At 32.5% G+C, this 26,799-nt stretch overlaps 1 protein-coding gene across 1 annotated transcript in view; it reads right to left on the bottom strand.

Annotated features, from left to right (window-relative positions):
- Nucleotides 1–26,799, bottom strand: part of LOC148613816 (activating signal cointegrator 1 complex subunit 3-like) — a 204,081-nt gene that overhangs the window by 155,033 nt on the left and 22,249 nt on the right. Inside the window, exons 18-31 of the mRNA XM_088587463.1 lie at nt 26,346–26,465; nt 24,616–24,780; nt 23,909–23,995; nt 22,892–23,068; nt 22,245–22,470; nt 21,104–21,258; nt 20,001–20,099; nt 18,882–19,050; nt 18,372–18,592; nt 17,298–17,383; nt 16,073–16,239; nt 13,876–14,021; nt 12,962–13,082; nt 11,450–11,592 (exon numbers count right to left, since the gene is read on the bottom strand). Of these exons, the coding sequence (XP_088443589.1) occupies nt 11,450–11,592; nt 12,962–13,082; nt 13,876–14,021; nt 16,073–16,239; nt 17,298–17,383; nt 18,372–18,592; nt 18,882–19,050; nt 20,001–20,099; nt 21,104–21,258; nt 22,245–22,470; nt 22,892–23,068; nt 23,909–23,995; nt 24,616–24,780; nt 26,346–26,465 (2,082 nt within the window). The remainder of the gene's footprint in view (nt 1–11,449; nt 11,593–12,961; nt 13,083–13,875; nt 14,022–16,072; nt 16,240–17,297; nt 17,384–18,371; nt 18,593–18,881; nt 19,051–20,000; nt 20,100–21,103; nt 21,259–22,244; nt 22,471–22,891; nt 23,069–23,908; nt 23,996–24,615; nt 24,781–26,345; nt 26,466–26,799) is intronic.

The raw sequence follows: 26,799 nt of genomic DNA, 5'->3' as shown, positions 1-26,799 counted from the left end.
CTTGCAACCTTGTATTTCATTGAAATTCAAGGCTCCATTGGAGGCATTGGTGTCTGATTCTTTTCATTTTTGTGACTTGAATAATCTTTATATATATATATATATATATATATATATATATATATATATATATATATATATATATTTAATAATTGAAAATAGTTTGAATAGTTTACTTGTTGAACCAATAAAATAACTGAAATATGAAACAAAATATAGTGATCACACAGTTCACCAAATAAAATTTTAATCACATACGTATTAACAAGGCAAGAATATGCATTGACTATCTTTTTTAAAGTTAGTACTTGTTTTTGTTATTAAGTTGTTTTGTGGGTCTACATGATGAAATATATTATCATTCATTCTGATCTGTCTGCTCTTAAGAGATTATTCACAAGTTTCTATTGTGTATCAGTTTAATTTATAAAGTTATCTCCCTTAATTTTAAATTCTATAGTGCATTCTATATAATTATTATCTCCTATGAACAGGGTTTATATGAAAATCCTTGTATTAATATACATTTACTATAGGTTACAGACCACCAATTCAACCAATGAGCATTTGGAACGTACGCAAAAATAGTCCTATGCAGAAATTACCCCTGTTCCTCATAGTGCTGTGAAAAAAGTTCTCATCTTATTTAAAAAATTTAAACAGTTTCTGAAAGGAAAAACATTTCTGTACATTTTATAGGTGCATTTTGCTTCTTGTGATGTGAAGCCTAATCTCCATAATGATTTTTAAATATACCCCTATCTTGTGAAAACACTGGGATTTCCCATGCTATTTATAGACCCTTCACTTCCGGTGACCAGTACTGCACTGCAAGTCTGCTAACCCCACATGCCATTCTGAGGATTGTGAGCTGACATATGTAGAATCATGCTGATATATAGTCCTCTGCCGGTTAAAGTTAAGGTAAAGTCCAGAGAAGCCATTGAATATTGTGAAATTAGCATAGAAGCCTATGGAAAGTGGAATTAGTGGTTTTTAGCCTATAACATTTAAAACAAAATATTTAGAAATAAAAAAATGTAGGTTTTCCAACCATGAATCACATTTTCTGTGATTCTTATCTGGAGTACTACTTAAATCACCATATTTTTGTGTTAATTAACATATGATTAAACCCCATTTATGAGGTGTTACAACATTTATATGTATCAAAATAACATCACAATGAACTTCCAATTTGTGGGTGATTTTTTCCAGTTTAGACTTATTAGCCACATATATACTTCAACAAAGGCAATATTTTCTAAGAAGTGGTTTTGATCTAATTAGATTTTAAAGTCCTCATCCCATGTGGCCAACATCTTTTGCCAAGATAATAAAATGTAATGAAATCATGTATTTCTTGCCAATTTGACAAAATAAGCACATGGGTATAGTACAACAAACAGTGGTGGATCCAGGCTTGATGTATATTTGTAGAGGGCAATGAGATCATTAGTCACAAGTTTCACAAGTTTCAAAACATTGGCACCAATGGTTTCAGAGTTGATCTTAAAAAAAAAACCCAAAATATGAGAAGTTTAAAATTTAGCCTCTGGCAGCCATCTTGTTTCCTTAAATTGAACCAAATTTCAATACATGTTTAAAAGTAATCAAGGTGACCAAGATTCTATCGGAATCAAAAGAATGTAATCCAGGGACAAAGACCAGACATGGAAAAGAGACACACACAACAAAGAACATAAAATATTACAAACAAAGTAACTAAAATGAGCAACTCAGACTCCACTAATAACTACGAATATTGACTAGGTGCACTGATAGCATTAATATCCTCTGCTTTTCTATAAATACCCGCAGTGTTGCTCATAAAAAGTCAAGTCCATGGTAGACAAAAGAGGAAAGGAAAACTATAACACCTTGAACAAATTAGTTGTCCCTTTTATTATTTTTGCCAAGTTTGGTCACCATTGGCCATGAAAGCAGAGATATAAACCAAACACTGTTTCCCCAGAGGTTTCAATGGCAACTTTGAGTGGCCACAACTACCAACTGACACTGAGTCACTTGTGCCACACAAAAAGTGTCTCATTTGTACCAGGTAATCGGGTTATTAAACCTCTTAAGTTTCAAAACATTAACACCTGTGGTTTCAGAGGAGTTCATATTAGAAAATTGCCCAATCAGAATCTTAGATAGCCATCGTTAGCTATCTTGTTTGAATAAATGGATAATAAGAATCTTTTGTAGAAGCTCTTGCATACATCATTTCTTCCAAGTTTGGTTAAAGTTGGTCAAGGGATTTTCATGTGGTTGAGCAAAATGTGAAAAGTTTACGGACGGTGGGCGCAAAGTAATGGCATATACAAGCTTACTAGAACCTCAGGCTAGGGTAAGCTAACAACAAGAAAATAGTTTTTTTCTTCAATGCCTCGAATATACACACAAGTATCAAAACAAGAAAAGGGGGGTGGAAAAGGTCAACAAATGGCATAGTGCTGAAAACTACACATGGTCAGTATTTTCTAGCACTAATTAATTCTACTATGTTTGAAAAAAAATCTGAAATTAGTTCTCAAGTTATCTCGAAACTACCGTGTGACAGAAAGAGGGACACACATAAAAACTCTCAATCAAGGACAGGCTATAGAGAGCCTGAATTGCTCACCTGATCAAAATTTTCTTTTTAGCCTTCTAAAACTTGACTTTGGACTCTACTGTTCTATTGTCACAAGAATAATTTAATTAGTTTTCAGTCATTGTGGCCATGTTTTAATCACAGTTATAAAATCTCCAAACTGGATATCCTGACCAACATTTATGCCATATTTTGTTAAAATCCATCCAGTAGTCTCTGAGATTTTCAAGATAGGAAATGTAAAATTCAGGGAAATATCTGTTTCAGGACCCATAACTCATATATCCCTCAATGGATCTTTCTGAAAATTCAGCAATAGGTCCATCACATACTAAACAATTCTACTTATGTCAGATTTTAACTGAACCCAACCATTTTTGAGGAATTTGCAAAATTCTAAAATTTGACCCATATGGTCTATTTTAATTAACAGCTGGCATGCTTTTCACATAATCAAAAATCCCCCATTCACAGATTGTGAAGACATTCTTGGGAACATTCAGTTGGAAATGTAAAAATAGGGAAAAAATCCATTTCAGGACTCATAACTCAAACATCCATCAATGGATCTTTCTGAAAATTTCAGCATGTGTCCAACCTATCATGTTGAACAATTTAACTAATTTTAGCTAAATCCAACTATTTTTGGGTTAATTGCAAAATTTTGCAATTTGACCCAATGGTCTTTTTTTAGTTACGGTGGCTATGTTTTTCACCAGGTCAAAAATTCCCATTCGAAGGACTGTTAAAGGTACCCTAAGGAAGAATTTAGGTTACAATCTGTCAAGTAGTTTCAGAGGAGAAGAAGTTTTAAAAAGACCATGATGAACTACAATGAAGGACAGACACTAAGTGATGACAATATTTCACAAGGCCTTAACTCTCCAAAATGAAACTAATTCATGTACGAAATGTACTAAGTCTAGAAACTATGATAACCTGTTTCACCTACAGCTTGTAACATACCTCAATTTCCCATTAATGCTAAAACAAGAAGAAATTTCAATAAAACCAACAATATCAAAGAAATACCCATCAAAAGAAAACATCTGTAATGCTTTGATGGCATTTAAGTTTTTATAATTTCAAAATTGCAGATCAAAGGCATCAATCAGTCATGTATTAGGTAATCAAAATTAAAACAAACATTAAAGTTAATACAGTAAAATCCATCTTAACCAAACCCATTACAGACTATATACAAGGACAAATGTTGGCTCTTTGGGACAGGGTGTCAGCAACATCCTACATACATAGATCCTTAATCAAGACATAAAGGGCTCAAAATATTTCAACCTAAAGTGTTGTTTGCAGTTTGTATGTGACTGTTTGAACTTTAAACACAGGTGCATATCATGTGTTATGGAAAGTCTTGCATATTCCTGTTGGTTGAACACATCAGTGCAGTAACAACATTACTGTACATTATCAACAGTCATAATGTCTTTTGGTACAAATATCTCTGTCCTTTATAGGCAAAGCCAAAACTCAGGTTTAAAATGTTTTAAAACTGGTATAAACACACTTACCTACCATAAATCTTACATTCTATGTGGGATAGGAGATTCTATTTTTTTCATTGATTTTGTGGGAGTCTCCCCCTGAAGAGAGAGGGAGAACACAGGTATGTGAAAACCTGCAGTCAAAGTGTTCACATAAATTAGAAACATACAGACAGTGGTTTTGACGTCACTATATAAAAATAAAATGATTTAATTAGGTAGATCTTGGGTAAGGGACAGAACTCTTGAAATCAGTGACGTTTGCATTATATTCAATTTCATCAAAGCCTATCAAGTTTTCATTTGAAAAAGAATAAAATAAAAACAAATTTACTTTGATGCTTAGAAGAGACTGATGTACAATGCTTTATACAGACGTTCCAATGATTTGTAACAGTTTTATTCCTTAACTTAGGTCTACCTCCTTAATAGGATTTGCTGATAAGCAAAGAAAAATAATTTGATATCATGACTAAACATAAATATTAGAGCTACAACTTTTGTGAATAAACAAAGTATTAACAGGTGTTCAAATTAAGTTTTCAAGCATAAAAAAAAAACAGTTACCATGTAAGGCAAAATGTCAAAACTAGTAAAAATATCACAAATCATTTCAAAATAGACAGAATTATACACACCTCAAACCCTCACTAATTTGTACCCCTGACAGTATAACTTTTCAAAAAACAACAGAACCACAACGTCTCTAAACATTTCATGTTTTGGAAACATAACGACATGCAAAGCAAAAACATTACAGAAACTTGACTACACTCAATAGCATTAAGCTTGCCATTGTAATTATCTTGTCTGCTGGGCAACAACTTCCTATCAACTGAGAATTCCATTAGTGTCCTTTTCTAAAATAATCAAATGCAGTAGGGTGCACAGCCTCCAATTAACAGTGATTCAAACTGCAATTATCTTCCTTACAGAAGTGCACAATGTTAAGTTTTAATGAAGGCATGCAGCTTCAATACTGTAGTTCTATAAGCATAGCACTGTACTTTAAATTCATGGTATATATCTGACTGTAGAAACATAGTACTTTGCCTTAATCTCATGATATAAATCTGACTGTAGAAACATAGTGCTGTACATTATTTCAAGGTATAAATCGGACTGTAGAAACAAAGTGTTGTACCTTAATCTCATGGTATAAATCTGATTGTAGAAGCTTAGTTTCACGGTATAAATCTGACTGTAGAAACTTACTTCTGGTATAAATGTGACTGTAGGAGTTTAGTGCTGTATTTTAACCTAATGGTATAAATCTGATTGTAGAAGCATAGTTTCAGGTATAAATCTTGTAGAAACTTACTGCTGTACTAAAATTTCTGGTATAAATAAGACTGTAGGAGTTTAGTGCTGTATTTTTTCATCTCATGGTATAAATCTGATTGTAGAAGCTATGTTTCAGGGTATAAATCTGATTGTAGAAGTTATGTTTCAGGGTATAAATCTGACTGAAGAAACTTAGTGCTGTACCTTAATTTTCTGGTATGAATGTGACTGTACGAGTTTAGTGCTGTACTTTAATTTCAAGGTGTAAATTTGACTGTAGAAGCTTAGTGCTGTACCTTAACTTCAGAGTATAAATCTGACAGTAGGGGAGGGCATAAATCTATCTGTAGAAAGTGCAGTACTATGATCTCAAGGTATAAATCTAACTGTAGAAGCTTACTTTCTTACTTTCAGGGTATAAATATGACTGTAGAAGCTTAGAGTTGGACTTTTATTTCAGGGTATAAATATGACTGTAGAAGCTTAGAACTGAACTTTTATTTCAGGGTATAAATTTGACTGTAGAAGCTCAGTGCTGTACAAGGATGTAACAGTTATTTTACTGTATCCCTTTGCAACTTCATTGGCAGGGCAACAAATATTTGATCAGCTACTTCTATTTAATAACTCAAACAAGAAAAAAGAAGAAAAATACAAAACTGAACTGTGGCAAAATCATTCTTTCTCCTTTGTGTTACCGATCCCTTTCTAAGAAGCATTGATTGACAGTACAACTGACCTTTCTCCACCAAACAAAAGATAGAACTATCAACCCTTATGTAATACCAATCACTGAGATCCTTTATCACTGTCTGAGTTTAATGGAAAGCCATGTAGCCACTTCCTCTACAGTCTCTGTTATGACTGATGAGACAATGTATCATATTAGGTTTTCAATAAACTTGCAAGATAAAAAAACATTCACAATTCAGTCAAGACAGGAAATTGCTAATTTTTTTTAGGTGCAGGGCTAATATGTCAATGAGTGAAAAAAATATTGTTCCTTCTGACTGAGCTAGAGCAGTTGCATAATATGTTCAGAAAGTTGTATCTGAGTTCTAATAGAACCATCAATTACAATTCTGAGATCACTGCACCAATAAAAACATACTACAAAAATTGTGAGCAATGAGCAATGAAAACATGCAACCTTTGACCTCCAAACTGATATGGATCAAAACCTAAAATAGGAGATGCACAATGAGAACATGTAATATTCTGTGAAAGTTTCTTTCAATTCCATTCAGTGGTTTAGGTGGAGTAAAGATTAAGAGATGGGTTCCCCTCCCCATAATCTAAGGAAAGAAGAACAGGAGGATAGAAATTTGAGCATTATTTTTTGTGCTTTCTAAAACTGCGATCTTTCAAAACAACTTCATTTTAAAAATATACCGATGACAGAAAATTGATTGTTTTAAAAAATCATATTTGAATTATGAACATAGGAATTAAAAAAAAACAACCTGAAATTACTGATGCATTCAATACATCAAAACATTTAAATATAACATACAAAAATTTGAATTTCAAAACAAAGTCATTTTTTTTCTTTCATTATTCATTCGTTATTCAAAAACCATAATCTATTTTTAGAATTTTTAATTACACAGACTGGCTTAGTGCTATGATGTGTCTAATGGTAATAACAAAAAATGGATTTTCATTTGAAAACGATCTCAAGAGTCTTGTTCCATTAAAAGCATAGGATTTTTGTCTCAAGTCAAGAATTAATTTGTAATAAAAAGACCAAGTATAATAAATCCTTAAGCATTAAAATGTCAGACATTGTATTCTCAGATTCTAAAATCCAATTAAGGTAGAGTTCATAGACAAATACCATCTCTTTCTGAGACAGGAATCAAGTGACAAATACAACAGAGTTTTAAATATGAAGGGGCAACACAGGGAAAAGGTCAAGAATGTGGTAAAGGTCAAGTTTAAACTGACAGCCTAAAACATTTGTTAAAGTTAAAATCCATATGCTTGCATAGATAGAGAGACTGAGAGACAGATACTATGAAAACAGGTGAAATGTAACATATAGCATACCCATTGCAGTAGAAAAGTTTAAACTACTGTGACCTTTACTTTTCACCTCTGATATAAAGTTCAAGTAAAAAAAGTCATAAATGTAAAAGAATCTAATAAAGAAAAAACGACAAAAGGCAAGATTTATAGTAGTGTTGGGAACTGATCAAAATTTCTGTATTGATGACCGTTGTATCGGTGTTTGGGAGTTTCATTAGGTACACCCTTCCATACCATATTGCCAGAATGCCTCCATTACCTAGTTAGGATACTATTTTCTTATGTGTGAAATCATCACCAATAAAGCCATAAAGCCATAAAACTAGAGGCCTGTCCAAACCCAGCCGTCAGACGAAAAAAAAGAATCATCCAATGTTATGGTTCAAAATAGAACAAATTGTCTGTCAACAGAAAGAAAAATAGGAAAGGGAAAAGATGACTTCCAGAAGAAGGATAAAGACAAAATCTTCATATTTTTAAGACATGAAAGAATCTTGATACCTTGAAATCAAACATCGAATGGAAACTCCCCAAACAACTGAAAACTATAATCCTGATGATGGGTGCACCACTAATTTATAGTTCTATAACATAGCTCAAATGAATTAGAGAACATTTGAATCTCACCAACTGTTTTTCCAATTTCCTTATCTTGCATTTTCTGGTGTTTGTTTCTTTTTTTTTAAGCTATTAAAATCATTTGTAATAAGAATGCCAATTCAGAGCAACCTGCTTACCACTATTCCCTTCATTTACAAAAGGACATTATCAAATATTTTATTGAGACAAAACAAAAATTATTTCATCTGATGTGTGGGTAAGGTATCAAAAATCCAACACCGATGAAAGTAAATCTCAGACACCCAAGAGTAAGATTTTAAAAGTCCAGTAACAAGGTTCTAGCCTAATGGAACAATATGCCCCAGTGCATAAGACTTTGACATTTATAACCATTATGTAGTAAAATTACCAAATGAAGTATTTCTCAACTCCCAAATAATTTTAATTATATCAGTTGCATACTAAAAACAAAAACTTTGATGAAAGTTTTCTATAATCTGTGTCTTATGCATACATTAATCTTGTTCATTGAAAATTCAGAATACAAAATGCTAACTCAGGAAGAATATCTGCTTTGAAGTGTAAAGATAAATATTTAATCCTGCAATTGCTGTCTTCATAAACAAACACAAGGTGCTGAATGTAGCTGTGCTGTATTTGTGTGCATGTACATTTTTCCAGTATTTTTAGGCCACATCCACAATTATCTTAGAAGCCATTATAAACTCAACTTGGCAAGACCCAAAAGCAATAAATCATGATTAAACCAGTCTGTGCCATAAACTTTTTCAGCTACTAGCCAAAAAAGTTAAATTCAGTAAACTATCTTAAGAATGCATTTGAAATTCTCAGTTTTTTACTAACCAGAATCAATTTTTATTAATCTCAAGTAGGCTAGTGGCTAAAGGCATGGATCGTTTAAAAAAATCTGCCTATATTTAAAAACAATTTGTTTGCTTTTTCATCGCAGGAAAAAATTAATATGTGCGTATCGTATATCTATATAGAAAAGAATTTGTAGTAAAGCACTGAAATAATGCCATTACCATTTCTTTGCCATTTTATTTTCATAACAAGTCCAATATTGTCACAAAGCAAATCAAACAATATTGGTATTCCATCTATTTATTAAATGCCATCAGTTTAATGAGTTTGGAGCAAGAGAGACTTTGAGAATTAGTCTTTGTGAGAATCAGGCAAAATCTGAAACAGGGTTATCATAAACCAATCAATCTCACAACATACGTCTTCTGAATTTGAAATGAACATATCTGATATCAGTATCTCTGGATATGTTTGAAAATTTTCATTTATGATGTTAGAAAACTGAGGCATTTAGCAGACTTACCTCTCCTTAAAGTTTCAATTATAACTCAATTGACCAAAATAATATTTAAGACCTTGTCTTCATTTCTTCATTCTGATGGTACAAATAGTCAAATTACACTTTTAAAATGATCGGTTATTTCATAACATGTTTCACCCACTGCCAGATTCTAACAAAGACCTACAAATAACATTTGATGAATTGTTACTGCCAATTGTATTGTTCAAAACAAGGAGATCACCAAGGGAAGAAAGGGGATATAGATATAGTCCATAAGGAAATGACCACTGAAATCATCATTAAAATAAAGCCCTGAGGGATTAATCGCTAGGCTAGGATAGCTCTTCTTGTTTCATAGAACACTAAGCAACCTTCACGATTAATACCACAGAAAAAATAAAATGAATATTCCTGTTGCTTTTCTATTCAAATATGAAAATTTAGGCCTATCTCAATTAATTACATATACATCAAATATCTTTAGGGAATACTAGATGAAGGTAATGGATATTTCTAATTTATATATGATACCTGCATCACTTGATATGTTCAGAAATTTTTCATTAGAATATTGGAAAATTGAGTTTTTTGAAAAAGTTGTTCACCCCTAAAATATTCCTTGATTCTGATGGTTTAACATCCTGTGGCAAGTATTTCATGCATTTCAGGATGAGATTGATTGACGAATTGAACAGACCCTACCTTGTACTAGTCCGACTTGACCAATTGAACGGACCCTGCTTTGTACTAGTCTGACCTGACCGATTGAACAGACCCTGCTTGTACTAGTCTGACATGAACAATTGAACAGACCCTGCTTGTACTAGTCTGACATGAACAATTGAACAGACCCTGCTTGTACTAGTCTGACCTGACCAATTCAACAGACTCAGCTTGTACTAGTCGGACTTGACCAAGTGAACAGACCCTGTTTTGTACTAGTCGGACTTGACCAAGTGAACAGACCCTTCTTTGAACTAGTCTGACTTGACCAAGTGAACAGACCCTGTTTTGTACTAGTCTGACATGAACAATTGACCAGACCCTGTTTTGTATTGGTCTCACTTGACCAAGTGAACAGACCCTTCTTTGAACTAGTCTGACTTGACCAAGTGAACAGACCCTTCTTTGAACTAGTCTGACTTGACCAAGTGAACAGACCCTGCTTTGTACTAGTCTGACTTGACCAAGTGAACAGACCCTGTTTTGTACTAGTCTGACTTGACCAAGTGAACAGACCCTGTTTTGAACTATTCTGACATGTTGAGCTGGATCTTTATTGTCCTATATCATTTATATTTTGAATTAGAAATTATTGCATGTATATGAAAAAGGATGAATTCAGGGACGATTTTATGAGGTTTACAAACTAAGCAGAAATTGGCAAAATCGGAAGTAAATATACATTAAAAAAAGAATCATAATGGTAAAATCCGGATTTGAAACAGTGGAATTCTGCTAAAAAGCGGGAAAAAAATCATCCCTGTGATGATAATATAACAATAACAATTTATTCTCCGTTTCTGCACAGTGAAAAGTTTAAGTTGCAATCGTCTTTATTATTGCAACTGGAAACTACTGACACAGCATGCAATCATAAAAACTATTTTAGTACAAAATAAAAAGGAGTAGACAAATATATCAAAGAATGGAGAAAAGAACATTAACATATATGGTGGAAACCTAAAATAAAATGCACCAGTACATAACTTAAGTCTAAAACAGTAAATAGTCCACAATGGTGAAGCAACATAGCAAGGGATCAAAGTTAGATGTACCATAAAGTTACACTGGTCTGGCATGAGATATACACCTAACTGTACAGGAAGTTGATATCAGATGGTAACCAAAACTGCAAAGGTATGTCGCATCTATATAGAGGCACATATCAAATCTGTCTTGTGAGAGCCAGGACTTTTGTTGACAAAAATTTTGACTGACCGAATGGGGGACAGATGTATGAGTGGACAAGGTGATTCTAATTTACCACCCACTCGTTGAATAGGTATATAATAATCCTCTGTGTAAATTATACACCTTTGTTCCTTTGAAAATTTCATTAAACTACACTGGAAAAAAAAAACACAGACAGGCATCCATGTATCACTAAATTTCCCTAAGTCTAAGTAAAATCAAACTTTCACAAACCTCCATCTCTTCCATATGTAACCATTGTTTGGGATTATCTTCAGCAGCCAAGAAAGCTATCAGATCTAAGGCTGTTAGGCGAGTCTGTCTACGTGAAGATACAAACACTAGAACTGGCTTGTCTGGGGAATGGGTCTTAACAGCTGAAAATAAGATGTAAATCTGGTAAATACAATGTTTAAGAATTACTCACCTAAGCAGGCTAACAAAATGGCATCAGCACTAATATCATCTTGTCAGGGTAGTAGACCTTTACAGTAAGAAATGAAACCTTTAAAATCATAATAGGCATAAAGTTTCATTGAAATTCATTCAACACCTCAGTAGAAAATTTGATTGCAAACTTTAAGATATATGAAACCCTCAAGTTGGATTACCTCCCCTTGCTAGCAGTAAGCAGAAATTATCTCCTTCTATGCACATTTACATACTGTATGATGTCCAACCTGCAATTTTTCTAACCTATTTCTAACAGGAGCCAGGAGAGTTTGGAAACTCTCCTGAAGAAACAGCAGCTCATAACCCCAAGTCTCTGAGTTGCTTTGTTCGATCAAATCTTACATTGTGACCATCAAGATATTGTAGAAGTTGGGGGGTATTCACATGCTAGAATCCTTTTCTCTACCATCATGCAAAACTTACTTGCACTTATAGTTTATCCGATCCATAATATTCACTTAATCATTTTAATTAGCTCTCTTTGATCGTACAGTGAAACCTGTCTAAACCAAACCCACATGAGGACTATAGAGTTGGTTCAATTTAGACAGGTGTTCGGTTGACCAGGGTTCAAAATGCACTGAAACTGATATAAAGAGACTTTAGGTTTTTGGATTGTCCAGGGTATGGTTGAAAGGTTTTTTGGATTGTCCAGGATATGGTTTAGACAGGTTTTTTGGATCGTCCTGGGTATGGTTTAGACAGGTTTTTTGGATTGTCCAGGGTATGGTTTAGACAGGTTTTTTGGACTGTCCATGGTATGGTTTAGACAGGTTTTTTGGATTGTCCAGGGTATGGTTTAGACAGGTTTCACTGAACATGACTTTCATGCAATTTTTAGTTTTCCTATAAGAAACTGTCACTCATGCCAAAAAAATTAGAGTTGCTTATATCATTATCTATGCGTGCTTGGTTATCAATTTTACCAGCCAAAAAGTACTGAAACAGATCTAGCAAAGTTTATGTGTCTCTACTGCTAAACCTGTACCAGTTTTCATCAATTTTGAACCATTTTTCAAAGAAGTAGCAGGGAAAAACTATGCTTTACAAAATGAAATTAGTCAATAACACTTATTATAAATCTGGTTGGCACTAGACAGAATATTTCTGGAAATTTTAGTCAGAGATTATTTTTCTAAACACATATCGAAAATAAAAAAAAATCTGAGTGGGTGTGAAAAATTGGGTTAGGCGGGGATGAGAAGCTAGGAATTTTTTTTAATTATGGCCTTATGGTTGATGTAACAATTTTGAAGAAATATCCGAATCTTAACCGTTTGTTGTATTAAATACCTTGAAATGTAGGTTTATTCATTGTAGCCATTCTGGGACAATAGTGTTGTCCTGGGAAGCCATGTATGTGTACCTCCAAAGGCACGGGTCGGACAGATGGTCTAAAGTTATACAGCCCCATCTGAAAGAACAGCAAAAAGCAGAATGTAAATAAAATTATTCATACTATAACACAAAATAATGTTAACTGCATTTCATTTTCTTTCTGGAGGATGCAAGATATTGCTAATAGCTAATGCCCATTGCAGGTTTAAGCAACTTTATGTTTAATGTAAACCATGAAATTTTCACAACAGTTTTATTTTCACTATTTCAGTGGTAAGACCTGTGACAGGAAAATTTAACTCTTCTGAAGATGTTTTTGGAAAAACATTATATTACAATTTGGGAAATAATTGCAAATACAAAACTTCAAGAAAGTAGATTGACTGCAGATCCTGAAAGATGGCACGGAAATTTCATGGTTCATAGTACAAAGAATAAGGAGTAATTTGTGCAAATTGTTTGTTTTCGATAAGTTAGCTGTAATTATAACTGTCAACTTAATGTCAGACAGAGAGACGGACAGACATGCCAAAACATGTATACCTCTAAATATTATTCTTGGGGGAATTGATTAAAACCTTAAGTAAGTAGACAAAGGGTTAGGAACATAATTCCTGAAATCAGTGATATGTTTATATCATATTCAATTTCACAAAAGCCTATCAAGCTTTCATCTGAAACAGATTGAAATCAGTCCAAGTTAGTTTAATGCTTACAATAGATTGATGAAAAATGCTGAATACAAACATTCCAATGATTTGTAAGAGTTGTGTCCTTTACCTTAGGCCTACATACTTAAACTCCCTAATTATACTCCTTAGATAGAATCTCTAGTGTATAAAAAGAACAGAAAATAACACTGTACTAACCTGCCCTATAGCCAGCCAATCAGCCAAATCTTTAGCATTAGCCAATGCTGTAGAAAGTCCAACCACTCTAACGGGTTTTGTTGTATGGGAGGATATGAAGTTAGTTCTTGATACTATAACTTCCAATACAGGACCTCTGTCATTTCCTATGAAAAGCAATGGTTACAAATAGGATAATTTGAAGTAATTGGAATAAGTGGATTAAAAGAAAACCAAAGAAGGCCATGCTTTAATTAGTGTATTCCATGCATAATTTATGTCTCCAAGCATTCTCGAAAAAAATATTTTATTATAGCGATTTTCTTTAAAATTTATTGTTTTTTTTTTTAAATAAATTTTAAATTTTGAGATGAGTAGATTGATACTCCAAATCATCAGTGACAATAAATAGTGGTACACAAGAAAAGCATTGTAATATTTTGGTGGAAGAAATTTTAAGAGTGAAATCAAAGAATTTATTCCATATGTGAATTATCAAATATCTAATACACAGGGAGAACTCAATATTATATAGATAGCAGTAATTTAACAAATGTTCCCAGTGAAATAAATTTGATCGTTTCACTCTCGGACAACATTACAATATGAATATTAATCTACCAAATAAAATTAAGTTTTCATGTTGAAAATAGCAATAAACCATGGAAAAAATTCATAGAGTAAATAGGATAATCAACTGTAGGGCCTGATTTAACTAAAATACAATTATTTATGCGGGGAACACTTGAAGATTTTACTCTTATGCAGAAATAAGTTTCGGGCACTCTTTAACTCTTGGCGTTCTTCAACATTTGTGACCATATCTTTATTCAATCTTTCTAATTAAAACTATGCTAATAACACTACGCTGTAGTAAAAAAAACTAGTATTAATTTACTTCCTTAATTGATGCTCATTATTATCTTCTCAATTTCATTTTTTTTCTGACAGAGCTGAATTGTATTAAGAGACTGTCCATGAAAAAATCATCCTATGATAATAGTGGCACAGGGTAAATTTTATCACACTGAATTTTTCATTCTAATGTAATGTATATGCAATTTGTTTGTCAAAAGTTTAAAGTTTGTTTTGAATCGACAATGGATGGCTCAGAAAATGATTTCAAAGTTCCCTAACAAATTTGTTCAAATTAAAGAGTTATCTCCCTTTCTCAATGAATTACAATTTTTTTTCTATGATTTTTTTTTCTCTTTCATCATTGCAGTTAATCCCAAAACCAAAATTTAACTCTGAGAAAGAAGCATTTGTGATATGAAATGGATAATACAGTTCCCTAATAATTTTTGCTCAAATTTAAAGAGTTATCTCCCCTTTTTCAATGAATTACAATTTTTGCCATGTAATTTATTTCTCTATTATTGTTGCATTTAATCAAAATACAACATTTAACTTTGAGAAAGAAATCATTTGTAACATAAAATGGGTTCAAAAATTTGGAAACAAAATTTGTCATACACAACAAACTGCTGTTTTTTCTGGTTTTTGCCTGGACACCTTCTTTATTTTATATCACTTTCACCACTTGGTCTTCAACTTAAATTCTATATGTGAAGTTTTTCCTGTTTCTTGAAAAAAAAACTTAGAAGTACACAGAGGATAAAAACATAGAAGTTAATCACCATAACATTATGGAAATGCCAATCCTTTTAAAAATATTTTAACAAAGTTTTATAAGAATTTAGAATTTTTTTGTAACAAAAGGAAATTGTATTTTTTCCATTCTCACCTAAGCCATTCAGTATGATTGTTTGACTTATTTTAGATTAAGTAATATTTTTTACATAGTTACTGAAATCCAAAACCAATTAAAATTCAATTAAAACCATTCTTTCATAAAAAAAAATAAAAATCTAAATCATTAGAAGTTTAATGAGTAAATGGTTGCCGTTGCACCACTGATAAACGTATTTTCTAAAATATTTATCAAACTTTCAAAATGTTGGTCTAGATTTCGAAATTCTAATAAAACCCTTTTTATTTAAATAGATAAATATCTCAACCATAAGAATTTTAATGATGGTTGCATCACTGATACATGTATTTTCTAAAATATTTTTCAGACTTTCAAATGCTGTCCTAGATTGGATCAAGGCACTCCTTTTAAGTTAATTTTTTAAATTTCAAACTTTTGAAAAAAATTGAGCAATAGTGCTCATCTGCCATAACAACAAGTTCTACTGTGATCATTCTGTATTACCTAACAAATGTATTTCATCAATAATCAGTACAGCCACAGCTTTAACATAGTTCCTAGTCTGCCAGCTACGACTGACACCGTCCCATTTCTCTGGTGTCGTCACGATCAGATCAGCATTAGCTATAGCTCTCATGTCTGGGGTCACATCTCCTGTCAATTCACATACTCTGTAAAGAAAGTAAACAGCTGTAACAGAGCACACATCGAAACAGATGGTTAAAAGCTGGACTGAAGCACATGTCTGTAAATAAAGTAAACAGCTTTAATAAAGCACATGTCTGAATTGGGCTAAAGTATATGTTTGAAAAATAATAACTACAGCTGGACTAAAGCACACATCTGAATTGGTCTGACCCAAATTTGAAACGATTGTAAACAACTGGGCTAAAGCACATGTCTGAATAGATAGTAAACAACTGGACTTAAGCACATGTCTGAATTGGGCTAAAGCACACTTTTGAAAAATAATAACTACAGCTGGACTAAAGAACATGTCTAAGACAGACTTAAGCATATGTCTGAATAGAAAGAAAACAGCTGGGCTAAAACACATGACTGAAAAATAGGAAACAGCTAGACAAAAGCACATGTCTGAAAAGAAAGTAAACAGCTAGTTTAAAACACGTCTGAAAAGGAAGTAAACAGCTGGACTAAAGAACATGTTACGACCATTCCCTATTTTTACATTCACTCAGAACAAAAACCCAGCAAACAATGCAAAAATGTATTTGAGAATGTAAAAGACAAATAGACCACTGAAATTCAATGTACTGTCCCATAAAAGGAATGGAAAACAAGGTCATTTTCTAAAATTTACTTTCAAGAAAAAACAGATTTGATATGTTTCCTTAAATATTATGATTTAAAAAGGCATTGGAATTCAAAGTTTGGAAATCAAATCATAAATTCCTGGTAAAATGTACAACTACATATCATGTCATAACTACATACAAAATTTCATGTTATTTGGTGCATTAGTGTGACAGATAGACTGACAGAGCAAAAGCAATATGCTCCCTACCAAAATAGAGGGAGACATTATGTTTTCAAACTATCAAGTTTTATTTTTTGAGTCTTGAAGTGTCTATTTGCACAAGCCTTTACAATCATTTTGTTTATATTTTCATAAAATTGTTTAAAAAAAATACAAATGAGCTCCCTAAAAATTCAAAGGATCAGTAAACTGGTTTACATTATATTCAATAACACAAACTGTGTGACATACTTTTTGCCTAGTTTCTTCTCCATTCTGACTTTCCAATCATCCATCCTTTCTCTGACCAAGGCTTTCAAAGGGGCAATGTACACAGCCTGAATTGTTAAATAATGCATTTTAAGTAGCAATCCAGCTAAGAATCATGCAAAATGTGATTCATGGGTAAAAAGCCTACATATTTATATTTTTGATATTTTGTTTGAAATGTCATAGTAAACAGAAAATAACATGTGGTTTTTCATATAACCCGTGTTCTTAGGAGATAAAAATTATATAGAATGCACTGTAGATTTCAACATTAAGGGAGATAACTCTGTAAATGGTGCTCAAATACAATAGAACCTACTGTATTTTCAATGTCGATTATCTCCTAAGAGCAGGCAGATTTGAATGAATAATTACACATTTCATAGTATAGACCCATAGAACAACTTATAAACAAAAATAAAAATATGTAGCCTTTTTTGGGGTGTATCACATTTTTCAGATTTTGCATGATTCTTACAAAGACAGGTACTTAAATTTTATGTTGAATAATTCTATGAAATTGGCAACATGACGTAACATGCACTGTCATGCTAAACATACCCCTACTACTGCAGGAAACTAATATTGGAGAGCAACAAAAATAACATCAAACATAAGTCCCATCTGTATAAAGCCATACACTAAATGTGAAATAAATCCATTCATCCGGAGCCAAAATTTCTTGGACAAAAATTTTCTTTATGATTCTATATTGGGAAAAATGTAAAAGTCTCATAAACAGGAAGTTGATATCAGACAGCACCCAAAATTGCTTACAACTTTATATGCCCCATCTTTATGACACTACACATAAAATTTGAAATCAATCCAACTATTCGGAGCTGAAGTAATTGCAATGAAAATTTGGACAGATGGACAAACAGACAAGGTAATTCCAATATACCACCAAATTGTTGTATAAATTAAGTTTAATAAATAACAATAAGGTACACATATAAATTTCAGGATGTTGATACATTGAAATTTACAATTTTATCCAATCAAATTCTATCTTAAAATGAACGTTGCATTAAAACTAATAATTGAATGCTTTACCTTATGATTGGGATACTCTCTAAAAACTCTGAATATAGCCATCTCAGCCGCAATGGTCTTGCCAGACCCTGTTGGAGCACCTAACAGTACATTTTTATCTGTATGATACAGACAATGAAAAATCTGTGTCTGAATGGGATTAAAGTGTGTAAAATTGTACAGAGTTTCTAACATAGGATCGTTTAGTGCTGTAATTGGCAAAGGCTGCAGATCTAAAAGTTCTGAAAAGTAATAAAAAATCATTTTACCACTTTATACATTTAATGTAAAACAACTTACAAGCATATAAAAATGTGATGAATATAAGACACTATGTAGGTCTTAAAAGAGCACTCTTGCAAAACTTAACAAAAGTTACATTGACCTTGACCTTGATCTTTGACCTTAAAATCAAAAGGTGCTTCCTAGTCTCTAAAGTTTCCATTTTTTTTATGCAGGAAGTAACAACTTTTCAATATAAAATGTATTTTAAGGTTCAAGGGGTCAAGGCTAGGGGAGGAATATAGTTACCAGTATGTGGAGGGTGCCTCTCTGGTAGGATTAGATGCTGGAACGAAATAGGACACATGAACTGTGACCCCAACCATCTGTCAGATATGGCCTTGACATAGTACTGTGTAGGTAAAGGTTCAAATATAGGTATAGTAAAAACCAGATTCTGTGCCTCTCTAGTCACTACCTAAAACGATTGAATAGAATGTATGATGGTTCAAATACAAATTGGACTCGTTGAAGAGCTTTTAATGATCTCTGGAAGTTCTACTATTTTAGATTTAGTTTAAATGCAGGTGTATTTGTTGCGTTTCACCATATTCATTCATTTTTCCATCAAATTGGGTGTAGAATTCATCAACATCTTTTTTTTTAAATACATATGTAAATATTACAGGTTTTTCAGTGGTATATAGCACGTCATTTCTCCATTCAAAAATTTGCTATACAAAAAACAAGATATTTAATATTTCATATCAATGAAAGTATAGCATTATTTATACTGAAGCTCTTCTATTTAAGCAGGGATTTACCATATTTGAACAAGTAATATGCAACCATTGACTGAAAATGGCTTTTTGTTGTGATGTCACATTGATTGATTATGGTTTTACATCCTATGGCAGATGGGGTATAAAGATAATTACACTGTACTGACTTAGCAAATACACTGACATGTACAATCAGCTTGAATTAGTGAAAATGCTCAGCATAGTTTTACATTTTCCACAGTTGTAAGCCTCACCTGTAAATCAGTTTACATCACTTTGTGTCAAGAAAAAGCACCAATATTTATACTACAAAAATGACAAGCTAAATTCTTCTACCAAGCATTACACAACAGAATGAAGGATTCAACTTTATACATAACAAATGCGAGACCATGGTGTATATTGAAATTTTCATTATAGGTCCATTCCAAGCAAATAGATTTCCCTCCCCATAATAATAATTATGACAAGTATATAAATTCTTGTTCACATCCAATCCCTATCTAATAGTTCAAACAGCCCCAGTATATGTCACATGTAATTTTCAATTTCAACAAAATGCTCCAACATTGATAATATCATTTCACCATCACAGGTAAATGCTAGTTACCTATGTTATGATTTAATTAATATGTCCTTGGCTTACCTGTTTCTTATTAAGTAGAAAGTATTCTGAATGATAGATATGGTTATTCTCAGGGTCTTCCACCCAGACCCAGAATGGTTCAGAACTAGAACCATGTACCTGTAATTGACAAAAGAGTAAGTACTATTCCCTGTAAGAATTAGACAGTGGGTAAATCATGTAGGAAAAACGAGAAAGTCTTTCCATGAAATTTTATTCAAAGTGTTATCAGAAATGCAGAACTGACATTCATTTCTATTTTAAGAGTCAGTAATTTGAGGTATAAATTATATGAAATTGTAATTTCATCAAAGGGAGATAATTCAATTTTCCCTCTCATTCTATTATAACCTGCATCCTCTGATACTTCTTAGATGAATGAACCATCAATTGGTATTCAATAGACCATGTGCACACATTGTTCAATTCATGTGTTTGTTTTCTAAGCATGACTCATAATTTTCAATTTTGCCTGATTCTTACAGATTTCAACACACAAACATGTTATATACAGAGTTTGCAAAAAAAAATATTCAGGCCTATCAGTCCTGACTAAGAAATTTCAACATTACTTGTTTCGACTCACAAAACTTCAGCATTATCTGTTCAAAATTGACCAAATATTTAATCTTGCAATGAGGTGTTAGATGGCACTGACAGAATGTATTGAAGGTTTTTGCAAACTTCAGAAACTGACAGAATGTTCTGAAGGTTTTTACAAACTTCAGACACTGACAGAATGTTTGAAGGTTTCAACAAACTTTGGACACTGACTGAATTTTTTAAGGTTATTTATGCTATCACCTAACATGGTATTTCAGCCACAACCTCCAACTATCTAAATAATTCCATAGGGTATTCCAATACACTTAAAGCATGCAAGAAAATTACGAATGACGCAATTGATTGACAATTGACAGTATTGATCTGCATTAAAAAAAAATGTTGATTTCATATTAAAAAACAATTTATTGTAATTTTATTTTTGTTTTCTGCTGTTATTGAATTAAAATAAAAGAACTGTTTTCAATATTGTTGGTTAGATTATGGGATATAAACGACTTTGAGTCAGTTTACACTGCAACATAAACCGAAATCCTTAAATAATAATAAATTTGTAATACCTTGTCATCCCACTTGAACTCAGGTGTAATGGTCAGCCTCACTCTGAGTACAGTGCGTGTGATTGGTTGGATACTGGCTTCAAGGTCAATGCAAGGTAACTGATTCACACATTTCTTTATTGTAGACCCCATCTTTACATGATGTACCATGTGGCCTGTAATGTTTTGAAAACTTGAAATCATTGTAGAAAAAAATAAATAATTAGCTTCAAGGGATAGAGTTGGTTTTCAATTATGGTTTATGACCTATGGCAGATATTTCATGCATTTCAGGATGAGAACGATTGACAAATCAAACAGACCCTGCTTTGTACTAGTAACAGCCAACAGGAAGGCAAGCCCCCTACTTAAACAAATTATTCTGACTCGGAACCAACCAGTCATAACTCTATCCCCTTAAATACTGCGTGCTTGGTAGAGAAACAGTGACTACCAAATTTTAAGTCTTTACTGAGACTGGGATCAAATTCACGGCCTCTGGCACATGAGGCAGTCACGCTACCCTGAGACCACTGAGGTGGTTCCATTGATAAGCCTGCTCAGATGTTAAACCCCAACAAACAAACAAACATTGATAAGATGACCATCACATAATGAACTGCCTTAGATAGTTAATTTGGCAATTGACAAAAAATTCGTTAAGTTAACTATTTACTTGCTGAAAATTACATTAACTAAAGTTTGAAACTGTATAGAAATTGTATGTTATATTCATATGCCCATTGAGTGGGGGTATAATTTAGAATTTTAAGTTATTTTTTTCTCCTTATTGAAATTACATACCTGTTAACCCTCCCACATAAAGGGAGAAAGTTCCACAAAATCAATGAAAAATTTAGGATCTACCACTTAAAAATTTAAGATTTATGGGAGGTTTTGATTAAAAATACTACATTTTTTGTGAAAAATACTCTGTAATTGTATTTTTACATAAAAATTCCTTGTATGTAAAACCTCCCACATGAAACAGTGTCAGTGTTTAAGAATCTCCCAGAGGAACTGTTGAGAAGGTTAACAGGTATGAAATCATTACATGGACATCACATAACGTTATAAAATATTCAGAAAAAGGCATAAACGTCTTCTTAGACTACCACCAACATTTCCAAGCTTAAAGCACTTTATCAAATCCTAAACCTACCAATTTCTTTATGATCCATCTCCTTAAGCTTATCAATGGTCAGTTTCCTTTCCTCAATTTTCCTCATAATCTCCTGTGAGAGTATGGGGAACTGTCGTAATGGGTTCTCAAACCCCCACAATCTCTTATCAATTGTCTTAACCAGATTTAGAAGTCTACTAGCCATAATGGGCCAACTCTTCTTCAGGGTGATCTCAAATAAAGCTCTCATGATTCTTCCAGAGTTCTGAAGTAAAAGAAAAACTTAATTTCACATGTCTTTCAATAACAAACTTTCAATCACTTCATGTGTCTTTCAATAACAAACTTTCAATCACTTCATGTGTCTTTCAATAACTTATAATGAGAAACTGGCACTGTTACAACTGAAAATTGGCACTAAATTACAAATTACTATGATTATATGGAATCCTTTTTACAAACTCTTTATACATTGAATGCCCAACCCAACCCAGCCCCTCCCCCACTAAATCTACATAAGCTTGATGAGACACAAGAGAGAAGCTTCCATGTTTTGTCTGGAAATGAATATTTTCATCAGAAAATTGATCTTCCCATTTTATTTATTATCTCTTATTATATTAAATGCCAAAACCTACTCAACAGCTCTCCCCACCAAATCTACTTGATTAGACAAACATTTTTACCTGAGCAACATAAGCCTGATCAGATACAAGAGAGAAACTTTCCACATTCTGTCTGGAGATGAATGTCTGCATCAGAATGTTGACTTTCCCATATGTATTCTCTACACCTCCAGGAACTTGCATCACACAGGCACTACCCAGCAAACCTTCTAACTCCGACATCTCATCATCTCTAACCTGGTGGAAATAAAATCTAAATACTGTAGATAGAAACCTGACTGGTATTTTTACTTTTAAGTGCAACTTGGCATATATAAGCATTACATCACATTCATACACTAAATATGTATATTTTTTCACCAACCAGCCTTTAAAGGCTCATGATGCACTAAAATTTTATTGCAGTTATAACATATACATTTGAAATTGTTTATATGTAACTACAGTCCTTTCAGTATACAGTGATTGGTTTCATTTGAGATTTTTCTAAAAATCCTTCCTCAACTCAAGTTTTGACCAATCAGATCACTTGAAATTGAAGATTTGACGAAAAGCTCAGGATCTGAGGAAATTCTCATCTTGAGATTGTTTCATGAAACCCAGGCCAGATCTGTATTTTGGAGAATATCATGCATTCATCTCACTCTTAAAACAACCAAAGCAAGAACCATAGCTATAACAAAGTACAAATTTAAGGAGGTAGACCTAGGTTAAGGGACATAACTCATGAAGTCAGAAATATGTTTGTATCATATTCAATTTCACCAAAGCCTATCAAACTTTCATTTGACACGGAATGAAATCAATCTAAGTTACTTTGATGCTTATATGACATTGATGTAAAATGCTGAATACAAACATTCCAATGATTTGTATGAGTTATGTCCTTTACCCTAGGTCTTATCTTAATATACAATCTACACAATTTTTATCTCAAGAATACCAGAAACCAAAAACCAAATAACACATTTCTGAATTAAAAATAGAAGTAAATTTTGTGGGTTTTTTTTTTATCTGCACGAATCACCTCCTGTCTGATATTTATAAAGATTGCAACAAAGTAAAAGATATTTCTACCTTTATTTGTTCAAACTCCTGTGCTTTAGATACTAAGGCAAAAACATCTGCTTCAGTCATAATGGTCTTCATATTCTCATTGATTACCTGAAATATATAGCTTTTATGAGTATAAAATATTTCACTATAGAAATTTTGAAAATGGGGATGGAAAAAAGGTGGTTTCAGTCTAGAACATTGCATTAATTTCCAAAATAATGCACTATACCAACAAAATATCCCCACAATTATATGTAGTATAATGCCTAGATAACCCCACCTGGATAGCCACTTTCTGAATTTTTTTCTTCTGTTTATCAAACTCTGTTGTTCATTGAAAAAGCATTCCTAGGTGTATATATCTCTTTCTTGTGCAAAAATCTGTCATTGCATGCCCTTATGTATTGATGCACAATACACACCCTGAAAATGATTTCTATGTAAAAATGTGTGTAATATACACACCCAAATACGGTAATTTTCTTTTGCAAGCATGGGGTAAAACTTTTGTTACATCATGCAACTCCTTAAACTTAAAAATATTGAATACACAATGTATTCTTGTACTTTAGATACTGTCAACTAGTTAATGGTTATACACCGACCAATGAATATTATTTGTTCTCCATGATGCCCTCTAGAATTATTTAAGAAATTATGGTGGTGAGGTCATTTTGTCTTATTGCCATATTCTCAATTCATTATTTTAAAGACACTACATTTAGTACCTCCACAGTATCATATTTGATGTAGAAATGACTAGCAATTCTTCCTAAATCAGTAGAAGCAAAGTATCCAGTCCTTTCATCAAACCTGATCATCTGAGCTTTGTCTAGCTTACGACCAGCTACTGTAATAAGCTCCTTTCTGTAATTCTCCAACATTGGATCCTCCTGAATATAGATATTATATGGTGTTGACAAAAAGAATTGTAAAAAATGATATGGAGGTAAAATATGACAGGAAAAATAGTCATATTTCATGCCAAACGGGCTCTGTTTGTTATTGAGTGATTTTCAATGTTATGGAAGAGTTTTTTTCTGATTTCAAAGACCAAGTACTGTAGATTATTGATTTTATAGCAATGTTTACATTTTTTTGTGGAGGGAAAAATAGATAGCAAAACAAGTAATCAAAATTGTAACTATAAAGTTTGGTTAGACTTAAGCATGAAATTTCTTGATATCACAATAAAATGCTCCATCGTGTGCAGCTTGATACAACTGCAGAGGTCAAACCCTGAACAGTTGGGGCAAGTATGAACAGACAATTCAAATTTGATACAGCTTTGAGTTTCAATTGTGATTAGACATTTGACACAGGTAAGAATTTGACCCTTTTTGGTCCTTAATTCCTAAATTGTTCTAGTCGCAACCTCCAAAATCAATTCCAACCTCCCTTTGGGGGTATGGTACTTTACAGTACCAAAAATCAAAACATTATCGCCCAATTTTTATTGAAATATAAGATAAAATAGAAACAGTAAACTGTAAACATTCGAATCAAGAAGACTACATAGACACCCTTAAAAATTCTGTAGGTGCAGAAAATCAGGTCAGAATCAGGGTGTATAATCATGGTAAAATTAAGATATAAATCATGGAAATTCCATTTCATCACGGTTTTACCACGGGCTGGCCATTTATGTCGCACTGTGATTTAAATTGATTCTAATAGGACTAGTTTCTTCATATTTTTTATTGCACAAAATGGCAACAGTTTTGGAGTAAAATTCCATTGCGATATCTGTGAAATTGAGTAAAATTTATCTATGATGTCGCAAAAAAGACTGTAACAAATCTATGACTTTGATCATGTTTACCACTTTTTAGCTGGAGTGCTACTTAAATAATAAGATTTTATTAATAATAATAATATAAGGTGATTATACCATGTTTTATCTGTTTATTAAAGCAAACTCAATACGTACATGTAGACATAGGCTGTGGTCTAAAGAGCATTGAAGCATGTCATATTTATTATAAATAAAGGTAGTTTTTTACACAAAAAATATGACCAATTTCTTTTGCACAAGGAATCTAAAATATTAGTAAGTTTCATTCCAATCCAAAGAAGAGTGTATAATTTGCTATTGAAAACTCACAAAAAAACATTCAGATCTAAATCTGAAATAGGAAGTCCACATTTACAATATTTGATAAATATTCTGTGAAAGTTTCATTAAATTTTATCAGTGGTGGAGAAGGAGTAACGGATTAAAGAAGAGTACCCTTCTAAAAACAAAAGTATGGATGGAAGTACAGATGGGAGGATTAACACCCCTATCACTATTCATGGAGGTTGAGGAGTATAATAAGATGGGAAATAGTAGAGATTAGAAATATTGGACACTGTAAAAAAAAATTGACAAAAGCAATACGTCTTTCCTGCAAAGATTTTTTCATTATGACATTAGAAATTTCTGACTAGTTGTTGAGAATTTACTATTATGACAAACCTCAATCATTTTATAGGTGATACCATACACCATGGGATTACAATTCATCCTGACATACAGATAGGAATAACTTAACCACTTCACTGCTTCCTCCACATTAGTCACAGTTCCCAGAGATATCTATAAATAGAAACCATTTTTACCTTGGGATATCTATAAACAGAAGTAAATTTCACCTAGGGATATCTATCATTAGAAATCAATTTTGCCAGGGGATATCTATAAATAGACATCAATTTCACCTGGGAATATCTATCATTAGATATCAATTTTACCAAGGGATACCTATAAATAGAAATCAATTTCTATAATTAAAAAATTAAACTTACCAAGGGATATCTATCATTAGAAATTAAATTTACCAATTGATTTTATCATTAGAAAAGGATTTTAAGGAGACAAATCTGAAGTCATTAAAAGCAAAAGTCAGCATTAAGATTATCTGTTAGACTCT

Source organism: Perna viridis, chromosome 6 (genome assembly GCF_037379345.1).
Source record: "Perna viridis isolate PV_CMFRI_1.1 ecotype Kerala chromosome 6, ASM3737934v1, whole genome shotgun sequence".
Lineage (NCBI taxonomy): Eukaryota > Metazoa > Mollusca > Bivalvia > Mytilida > Mytilidae > Perna > Perna viridis.
This window is presented reverse-complemented; position numbering and strand designations above follow the sequence as displayed.